At 37.7% G+C, this 11,312-nt stretch overlaps 1 protein-coding gene across 5 annotated transcripts in view; it reads left to right on the forward strand.

The window, feature by feature from the left end:
• LRBA (LPS-responsive vesicle trafficking, beach and anchor containing) overlaps positions 1–11,312 on the forward strand; it is a 554,230-nt gene that overhangs the window by 138,235 nt on the left and 404,683 nt on the right. For all 5 annotated transcript variants that reach the window (XM_006770131.2, XM_006770133.2, XM_006770134.2 and 2 more), the window contains exons 32-33: positions 4,266–4,344; positions 7,046–7,179. In XM_006770131.2, the coding sequence (XP_006770194.1) occupies positions 4,266–4,344; positions 7,046–7,179 (213 nt within the window). The remainder of the gene's footprint in view (positions 1–4,265; positions 4,345–7,045; positions 7,180–11,312) is intronic.

The following is an 11,312-nucleotide window of genomic DNA, read 5'->3' on the forward strand; positions in this document are numbered from 1 at the left end:
CAAGATTCGTACATGAGGTATTAGGGTCTTCCTACTCCCAGGTTCTATCAGGACAGAGCTGAGGCTGTGTGTGTTTGTGTTATTTGTTTGTTTATATGTGAATGAAGGAATGCGTTTTATATATACTTTCATATATCTATATTTAGTGACACCATGAATTCACACAGGTACTCTGAATTCCAAGCCATTACCTTAAAGTTCTTTTTAGTTTTATTTACTACTTAAATGTCCTCTGTACATTGTTTGGGTTCATATACCTTACCCCAGGTCAGTGCACCTCCCGTCCTGGTGCAACTGCTTTCAGTCTAATGCAAGAAGGTTTGGAAAAGAGGGTCTTTTGCTTTTTAAAGTGCAGAGTTTTTATGTTGTGGTCATACTGGGAAAATAACTGTCAAGATTATAAATTCTTAGATACGAACTCTAAACTTTTAAACCCAATTGCATTTACTGCCACATTTGGAATCTTTTGGTAGTGAAGGCAGGTGCTAGAGATAGTTTAGTATGGCTTATTCCTTTGGAAAGAAATTACGATAAAGCCCTTAGTTCTTAGGAATACATCTTCACCACAAGCAAACCATTATGTTCAGACTACATGTTCAGAGTATTCAACTATTTTTCCTCTAGTTTATATAATATTGAGGTTGTAGGTTAGCAAAATAAAGAATTTAAATAATTACACAACTCTTCCTTACTTAGTCTTTTACCAAATCTCTGATTTGGTTGTGTTGTGTTCTGGATTTTGTCTACTGTGTTTAATCACAATTAGGTCTCAACTTGTGGCTGACTACAGTTGTTAAGATGCCTTTGATTGTACAATGCATTGATTTGAGAGATGCTACCATCTGTAAAAATTTGCATCTTATGATGAAATAGGCTGTTATAGAAAATAATTTTTACTTGGAGATTTCTGTCTTTCTTTTCTTTTTTAAATGAGCCTGTGATTGCTGTCTTTCTCTGCCTGGTTTTTATCTCAAGTCCCCAACCAAAGACCACCAGGATAAAAAAACCTATGGTTGATCAGAGAGGAAGAATGCACAGAATGAGGAAACTCTGGGCATCTCAGTTATAGTGTTAGAAAAGATTTATTATAGGAGCTGAGTTTATATGAGGTTATTTGGGGGAGAAGTGAAGGATGTGAGGCTTTCCTCGGAATTGGGTATTGTTAGGAATCATGGGTAATTCAATGATGAGACATCCTAATAAATATTATCTAGAAGCATGGAAGACTTAAGTAAAGCTAAAGCTGTAATTTACAGAGAAACAGTAGTCATTTATATTAGGGCATGGGATATTTGATTATCTTTGTTATTTAGGTGGAGTTCATGTTTTTGTCTGTTGGGACATGATCATAGAGTGGTATTGTTTTATGGTGATTTGTCATGGTCATGACATGGCTTTGTCTAATGTTGCTGTTTTGTGAAATTGTTTATAGTCAATGAGAGAATACCAAGACCTAGGTTTGGGTTCTAAGCCCGCTCCTAACAACACCAGGAATGGTGGGCCTAGTTGATATCAGGCCAGCTCCCAGAAGTCAGAGCTTGCTTTTCTACCTTCTCATCTATTTCTGCCATCTTTCTCTGTACATTGCACATGAACATTTCTTCTTCTGTCTCTCTTTTATCTATCTTTTGTGCATACCATTTTGTCCCCTTTAAGTGCTTCCAGGATACCCAGGCCTGAAGTTTGGAAAACAGATAAAAGCATCTGACCTCTGATAGTGCATAGATTCCAGGATCCTTGGAGCCCCTCTTCCCTCCTTGTTTATCAGCTTTGCATATTCTTTGTTTCATTTGCTTCAACATGTTTGCTGTCTCTCTTGGTCTGTCTCTCTATAGATTTGTAATGGGATTTCAGTCTGTATTTACCCCAATATTAGGTTGACACCCTTTTAGGATACTGCTCTCAGAAACTGAAATTTCTTTTCTTGAATAGCAGCTGCAACAAGATGTGCATATCTGTACTTGTCCACTCCAGGTCGTTAGGATACCATCCCAGTTAGATTCCAGTGTCATAGATGGGCATTTGGTACTATAAGTGTCCATTCTTTTCTTCTCTCTAACATTGGCCTTAGAAAACTAATGACTCTGTTTTTATAGGTTCTACTTCTAGCTGAAATTCAATGATGTCTTATCCTATATATTCTGATTCTTAAATAGGAATTTTTTCCCCCTGTACTCTCTTGAGCTTGTTAGAACTTCTCTAAATTAGTCTTCTAGACTCACTCTTTCAAGACTTGTTCCTGTGCCTATCCATTCTTAAAGAACAGATACTTAATTTCCGGGTGATTATTTTTCTCTGGCCACGTAAAATTTTTAAGCAGTTATTTGTTTAAAACATAATGACTTTACATAGGACAAAATAGTTTGAACCATTTGATACTGTAAAAGGGTGAATTGGCTATTCAACAATATAGATATACAAGCGTAATTTAAGGGTATCTGGTAGCCTTCATTGGAGAGTAAAATAAGATCACATGGTGGAGCCTGGCAGGCATGGCTCAGTGGTTGAGTGTCAGTCTATAAACCAGAAGGTCACAGTTTGATTCCTGGTCTGGGCGTTGGGCTGCAGGCTTGATCCCCAGTGTGGGGCTTGCAGGAGGCAGCTGATAAATGAGTCTCTCTCATCATTGATGTGTCTCTCTCCTCCCTTCCTCTCTGAAATTAATACAAATCTATTAAAAAAAAAGATCACATGGTGGAAATTCATTTTTTACAGAAGTTTGAACAAAACAGTAGTGACACAAAACAGTAGGAAATAGAAATGTCTATACCAGATTGACCTAAAATATGGGAGATGGCAATGATTAAAGGAATAATTTCTGCAGTTAAAAAATTGAGGACCTTCATATCAAGTTCTCTAGGCCAATGGTCGGCAAACTGTGGCTTAGCAAACTGCGGCTTACGAGCCACATATGGCTCTTTGGCTCCTTGAGTGTGGCTCTTCCAGATAATACTGGCTCTTCCACAAAATACCGACTTCTGTGCATGGGCCACAAAGTTTCAATCGCACTGTACGTGTGCGTCTGCACGTGGTATTTTGTGGAAGAGCCACACACAAGGGGCCAGAGAGCCACATGTGGCTCGCGAGCCGCGGTTTGCCAACCACTGCTCTAGGCTATAGAGTTATATGGATGAAAATATGAGGCCTCTGCTTTCAAAAAAAATTAGCACAGTAGGAAGAAGGACATTTAAATATTTAATTGATGGACAGTATGACAAATGTAATAACAGAGTATATACTAACTAGAGGCCCGGTGTACAAAGTTCGTGTGCAAGGGGTGGTATCTCTCGGCCCGGACTGTGCCCTCTCGCAGTCCAGGAGCCCTTGGGGGATGTCCGACTGACGGCTTAGGCCCAGGGCAGCTCCTGTGTTGAGTGTTATCAGGCTGAAATCGGCTCTCTGACATCCTCTGAGGGGTCCCAGATTGCGAGAGGGTGCAGGCCAGGCTGAGGGATCCCACCGGTGCACGATCAAGGCTGAGGAGGGATGCGGGAGGTTGGCCAGCTGGGGAGTGACTGCGGGAGGGTTCCAGGGCATGTCCGGCCTGTCTCGCCCAGTCCTGATTGGCCAGAGCCCAGCAGCAAGCTAACCTACTGGTCAGAGTGTCTGGCCCCTGGTGGTCAGTGCACTTCATAACGAGCGGTTGAGCAACCTTAGCATATCATTAGCATAGTATGCTTTGATTGTTTGAATGGATGACTGGACACTTAGCAGTGAGGACACAAATTAGGGACTATAAATTGTTTAAATTTAAGAAAAATTTCTTAGGTCTCCACTGGGTTGTGTTTGCTAAACTAGACTCAGAAATAGTCAGGATATGGCAGATGTTATTTGTTGACTGAATAATGACAGTTTTTATGGTAATGGAGGTAATACCTATTTAAGGCTAAATTTGGAATTGTTTCTGTCTTTTGCTTCAATTAAAAAAAGTTTCTACTTATAAATCTCTGTTGCCACTTGGTGTTGAATAGAAAGAATTGTGACCCCAACCTGGTCATAATTTATTTTTCTATTACCGTTCATCCAATGGCTGGATGAAGGATTAGTTAGCTTGATAATTGAACTTGTAACTGCTTAAAAAGCTTGTTGTGTATTAAATGATTAAAAAGCTTGTTAACTGGTAGATTTTAATGTTATCCAAATTATAAAGGGTGTTTAAAAATGCATTATAATGTATTTTTTATTGACTTGATATAAAGTTATCCTTTTTGTTTGAACCTTGTATCTAAAAAAAAAATCCTATAAATGGTTATTTTCTTTTATAGGTGGTAGATCATCAAATGCAAAATTGCCCTCAGTTCCAGCAGTTGGTTCAGTTCCACAGGACCAAGTTTCAAATATGAGGTATTCAAGCTACTGATCTGGATGTTTGTGATTTATTACTTAAAAATGTCTACATATAGTTACTTAAAAAAATTATGTTGTTTCTATTTTTAAAACTTACATGATATTTAGTAACTTGCAAATATTTTAGGGGTTTTATTTTTTTGTTGTTGACTTTTAGAAAGAGAGGAAGACAGGGAGAGAGAGAGAGAAACATTGATGTGAAAGTGAAACATTGATCAGTTGCTTCCTGCAGATCCCCCACCTCTTTAAAGATGAGATGTAAAAGTTGTATGAGAAGTGGCTGTTTGTGATTAGTAAATGCTACATGCATAGCAAATATTTAATTACACAGATAATAGCTTGTGGCTTATTTTTCATAGGATTCTAAACTGAAAGTTTAAAATTTGCTGTTCCTCTTCCATAAATAAATTGCTGATAAAAAAAGAAGTTATAGCCAGTCAACCAAAGCCACAGTAATATTGAATTATAGATAGGACTTTTTTTTTCCTGTCATTAGTGTTGTTTAATTGGGAATATATTTTAAATTCTAATTTGGAATTCTGCGACTATTTTCTACCACTAGAACCCTCGTGGCTGAGTTCTTAACCCTTACCAAGCTGGAAAATTCATAGCACTCCACAAATATAGTCACTTTAGGTGCTTCAAGTCTAGGCTTGCAGTTGTGGTATCATCCTATCTCAGTGGTTCTGAACCTTCTGGCCCCTTAAATACAGTTCCTCATGTTGTGACCCAACCATAAAATTATTTTCTTTGCTACTTCATAACTGTAATGTTGCTACTGTTATGAATCGTAATGTAAATATCTGATATTGAGGATGGTCTTAGGCAACCCCTGTGAAAGGGTCATTCGACCCCGAAAGGGGTCACAACCCACAGGTTGAGAACCGCTGTCCTATCTAATAAAGAGGGAATATGCTAATTGACCCTCACATGGTCACAAAGATGGTGGCACCCATAGGAGGGAATATGCTAATTGACTGCGCTGCCCTCAAAGATGGCAGCACCCACAGCCAATAAGGAGGGGATATGCCAATTGACAGCTACGCCCTCAAAGATGTCAGCATCCATAGCCACATGATGGCCAGCAGGGGAGGGCAATTAGAGGTGACCAGGCCAGCAGGGACAGGGCAGTTGGGGGCGACCAGGCCTGCAGGGGTTAGGGTTAGGGTTAGACGGCCATGCCCTCAGAGATGGCAGCGCCCACAGGCACATGATGGCGGCGCCCAGTCCTCTTAGCCCCGCTGGGGCAGCAGGCACGCCGCAAGGCTGGGCCCACCCCGAGCGTCTGCCTCCAGAGTCCCCCAGTCCAGGGCCACCTGAGGCACAGGTAACCAGGGCCAGCTGAGGCTTGTGCTGCTGGCAGTTGCTGCAGCAGAGGTGTGATGGGCATCACCTTCCCCTGATCGCCAGTCGCCTCCCGCTCCTGAGGGCTCTTGTATTGAGAGGGGGCAGACCGGGCTGAGGGACACCCCCCTCCAGTGCTTGAATTTTCATGCACCAGGCCTCTAGTCGGGTATAAGAGGCTCTAAGACAGCGGTTCTCAACCTGTGGGTCGCGACCCCTTTGGGGGTTGAACGACCCTTTCACAGGGGTCGCCTAAGACCATCGGAAAGCACATATATAATTACATATTGTTTTTGTGATTAATCACTATGCTTTAATTATGTTCAATTTGTAACAATGAAAATATATCCTGCATATCAGATATTTACATTACGATTCATAACAGTAGCAAAATTACAGTTATGAAGTAACAATGAAAATAATTTTATGGTTGGGGGTCACCACAACATGAGGAACTGTACTAAAGGGTCACGGCATTAGGAAGGTTGAGAATCACTTCTCTAAGAGATAAGTAAATACCTGGAAAGAGATGGTTATTCACAACAGAATTTCTGAGCGGTAATGGTTTCAGTAGCAACTCTAGTTGGTAGTATGAATAGGAAGTAGTCCTTATGTGAATAGTACGTAAGTAGTGACTGTTTGTGTATATGTTTGGTTTATAAGTTAGAAACTAAAGGTGTGGGTACCTCTGAATTTTCTGAAATGCAGAGGGTTTTTTTTTTTAAACTCATCAAGTATGTATGTGTATTTGTACATATGTGTTCATTTGTGTATTCATATTTATATGAATATATGTTTAGTCAAAAATACATTAATGTGTAAATTGAAATTATTATAAATGTGTCAGTAAAGTATACTGTTTTCAAATGAAAAGTTGTTCAGATTATATTAGAAACAAATTCTTTCAGAGGTAGGTATCAGTGAAAAGAACGTAAACATTATTTCGGTTCATAACCATTTATTGAGTTTCTACTATATGCTGCAGTTGAGAACTTAGAAATGAAGACAGTTCTTGAACTGGAAGTGCTGATGGTTTGGTGGTGAATAAACAAATATGATAAGGATTTGATAGAGTTTGTTTAGGTTATTAGGCTAAAATCAAGTGATCTGATCTGGCTAATTATAAGACATCTAACAAGAGCTGATTCTTGGAGTGGTTGTTTGTCAAGGCTGGGGGGTGGCTATAGAAAACAGAATAAAACAAGGATAGTCCAGGAAGAAGGAATGGTATGCATAGCGATAATGAGTCTTTAGTTGGCTTTTAATTTTTCATTGCTGTGGAAATGTATTTTAAAAACTAGAAAATTAGTAAACTGTACTGAATAATTCAGGGGACCTAACATCTTTACATTAGTATTACAGAGAGGCTTGAACATGCTTTGGAAAAGGCAGCTCCCCTTCTGCGAGAGATTTTTGTGGATTTTGCACCTTTTCTTTCTCGGACACTTTTGGGTAGCCATGGACAAGAGCTACTTATAGAAGGAACAAGTAAGTGGTTCTTCTCTATTTCATTTTATATAAACATATTTAAATTTCAAGATTAAGGACTTGAATGGATAATAAGAGATGCATGGATTTTTAATTTTTTTAGTGTTTTCAACTTTTAACAAGGTTTCTCATCTTTCAAAAAATATGTCACACCTCCTATTATAATCTATTAATTTTTTATCAGTGATTTGAATGAAAGAGAAATTTATATACTGAGCCGAGGAACTACGAGTTGTTGTTTTTTAAAAATTAACTATGTGAATAGAGAATTGAAGAGACTAGTGTTATCATAATTAGTGGGACATTTACCTGGGGTTTTACTTGAACTTAAGATCCTTATTAGGAAAATGAGGAATGCATTTTTAGTCTATATTAGTAGCATTCTTTTTACAAACATTTAGAAATAACAGTAGTATTGTACATTATCCTGCTTACATCATACATACTGGGTCTTTTCTATATAGTAAAACTTGAAATGTGTTAACCTAGATAGCATGCAGAAGTAGGTTACTGAGAGAGTTGAAAACCATGCTATTTGTGGAATGGATGAGGAATATTGGGACATTTTAAAAGTTTATTTTACATAGGGCACCTGCCATGTAGTAAATGTCTTCAAATATTAAAGAGGGTAACTGAACCAAGTGGAAATAAACTTACTTTCTTCAGACAATAGATATCAGTTCAGTGGAGAAAAATTAGTTCTATTTAAGAGCTTAGTACTCTGACTTCAAAATACCGGTCTTCATCTCATAACTAATTTTTCAAAGGAGAACCTAGAGGATTTTCATCAGTGATAATGTGAAATTGATTTTTGCATTCAAAAGTGTTTCGACTAGATGTTTGCTAAATCTGGCTTGTCTGTGCCATGGTTAATGGTTTAGGATTAGATACTTAGATTCTCCTAATCTGAAAATTTCATTATCATCTCTGCTGCAGATGTATATGGAATTGGTGCTGAACAATTTGTTTCCATATAGTCAAATAGTAGCATTGAATTTATTTGAAGAAGAAAGTTTAGGTTTTAGAAATGTTTAATTAAGTTTGGGGTGAAAATTTATTTTACCTGCTGCAAGACATAATTTATTTAGCCATGAACTGTTTGACCTAAGTAAGTAATACAATTTGAAAGGAATTGAATTGAAAAATAGAAGGGCTTTTCCCTAAATTATATTTCACATATCAAATATTTATTTTTTAAAGTGATGTGACAACTTATCTATATTTTATTTCATTACTATAAACTGAATGTATTAATTATAGCCTCTCAGTGTAGCAAGACATTGTTGTTTTTTAGTTGGCTTTTGAATTTTATAGTAAACCCAACAAAATAGGATCACTTTAGATACTCAGAAGTAGTAAACTTGCCAATTCACGATCCCTCAACATTTTTAGTCAACTTTTTACTGGTGAAAATCTAATAAAATAATAAGGAAGATGGTGTATTATTAATCAGCTATAAACTTGAGCAGTGCCTACTCATTGGACTGTGTTCATAAAAACAGCAAACAAATGTAAGAATTTTTATGTAACTTGTGTACATATTTAAGGTTGTAATTTTTTGGGTGGTGTTTTTATGCATTGTAGAATAGAAAAGTTTTGAGTAGAGGTGATTGCAGTATGGTACGGTAGAAAAAGCATTGGTCTAAAAGGCAAGAGACCTTTTATATTTATTTTTTAAAATATCTTTTTATTGATTTCAGAGTGGAAGGGAGAAGGAGAGAGAGAGAGAAACATCAATGATGAGAGAGAATCATTGATCGGCTGCCTCTTGCACACCCCCAGTGTGGATCGAGCCCAGAATCCAGGCATGTGCCCTTGACCAGAATCAAGCCCAGGACCCTTTAGTCTGTAGGCCGATGCTCTAATCACTGAGCCAAGCCAGCTAGTGTGAGACCTTGGTTTTAATTCTGGCTTACTAGGGACTAGCTGTGAGACCAGACATTGGTAAAGTCATCACTTTTTTTAATTAATAAACTTTAAGCGAATATTTTAAATATTATAAAGTAGAAAATTCAATATTAGTGAACTTATTATTGCCAACTACCAGAATTGTCTTTGTTTTGCCCAATAGTTTGTTTTATTTACCTCGTTTTTTTGCTTTAGTATTTTAAATAATCCCAGACATCATGTTGATTCACCCCTAAATAATTCATAAATTCATGTAACAAAGGTATTTTCTTACATAATTATAATTGCTGCTATAACACCTAATATTAATAATATATTTCCATAAGGTCATCTAGTACTCAGCTCATATTCATTTTTATTTAAAAGATGTAGTTTTATAATTTATTTTTTCTGCTTCAGATCTAAACAAACTCAATTTATTGGATTTGGTTATGCCTCCTATGTCTTTACTAGAGGCCCGGTGCATGGATTTGTGCACTGGAGGTGTCCCTAGGCCTGGCCTGCGGGGATCAGGCCGAAACCAGTTCTCTAACATCCCCTGAGGGGTCCCAGATTGTGAGAGGGTGGTTCTCAGGTGACACACCCAGGAATCGGGCTCCTTCCTTTCTGGTTCCAGGTGCGTCACCAGAGAACCACTGCTGCCAAGTCAACACAGCTCGGCAGCTCCTGTGTTGAGCGTCTGCCCCCTGGTGGTCAGTGTGTGTCATAGCTACTGGCTGGTCAGCTGGTCACTTAGGCTTTTATATATATAGATTAATGTCAAATAGTTTGGCCCTTTGTTTTCATGCTGTTGACCTATTGAAGAAATCTGGTTGGTTGGTGGTTCTGTAGAATGTTTCATGATTTGGTATTATGGCTGCTGCTTCTTGGTTATGTCCTCTAATGGTTTCTCTATCCCATGTATTTTCTGATGACTAGAAATTAGATTTAAAAGTTTAATTAGATGTAATACTTCATAATATATCATGTGTAGAATCACACATTTTCTAATTGCTTACATTCTTATTAAAACGAATAATGTTTATCACCATCCCATTCTTTCTGTAAATTATTTAAGGTGATTAAAATGTGTGTGTATGTGTATGTGTATGTGTATGTGTATGTGTGTGTGTGTGTATGTGTATATATGTATATCTATATATCTATATCTATATCTATATCTATATCTATCTATATCTATATCTATATCTATATCTATATATCTCCATATCCCTAACTGATTTGGCTCAGTGGATAGAGCGTCTAAAGGGTCTGCAGACTAAAGGGTCCCAGGTTTGATTTCAGTCAAGGGCACATATCTTGGTTGTTGGTTGCGGGCACATCCCCAGTAGGGGGTGTGCAGGAGGCAGCTGATGGATGTTTCTCTCTCATCAATGTTTCTAACTCTCTATCCCTTTCCCTTCCTCTCTGTAAAAAATCAATAAAATATAATTTAAAAAATGTGTGTGTGTGTGTGTGTATGTGTATGTGTATGTGTGTGTGTATGTGTAAATATATATCTATATATTCCATCACATCTCTATTTTTTACCTAAATGTTTGCCTTTGAATGACACTGGCTGCATATATGACAAAGCAATAATGAATTATAAACCACTAAGTCTTTCATTCTGGGAGCCTTTTAGGGAGGTGAGATGATGTCAAATTCCATTTGACATTTTACTATCAACTCACTGAGTAGTGCATATACTTGTTGCTGAATCTTCACATCCAACTACGTAGCATCAACCTTCTGGTTTGCGAACCTTTATTATTGAGAAATAAGACTAAAATGTATAATTATTTTCATGTGTATAAATACTGAACTAAGCTATGATCTTTTGTAAAGGGGACAAAAGGTCACCTATAACTTTAAAACTTTGGATGGCCCAAGATTGTTTTTATTATAATTGTTCATTATCTGAGTAGATAGAAAAGACCTGTACCAGATGATAGCCCAAACACTATGCTGTAAAACAAAAGTTGGTAGCAATTCTGATAACACTAGAATTGAGCAATAAGAATAATTACCTACTTGTAGAAAGATCTGATTTTACTTGCTGGAAGTAGTGGATTTTATAGTTGAAACTAGAGGCCTGGTGCACAAAAATTTGTGCACTTGTGTGGGGGTGGTATCACTCAGCTAGGCCTGCGCCCGTTCACAGTCCAGGACCCCTTGGGGGATGTCCACCTGTCAACTTAGGCCCACTGATTGGTAATTGACCATACCTTTGCTACGCTTCCCAC

The sequence above is a fragment of the Myotis davidii genome, unplaced genomic scaffold, assembly GCF_000327345.1.
Source record: "Myotis davidii unplaced genomic scaffold, ASM32734v1 scaffold323, whole genome shotgun sequence".
NCBI classification, from domain to species: Eukaryota; Metazoa; Chordata; class Mammalia; order Chiroptera; family Vespertilionidae; genus Myotis; species Myotis davidii.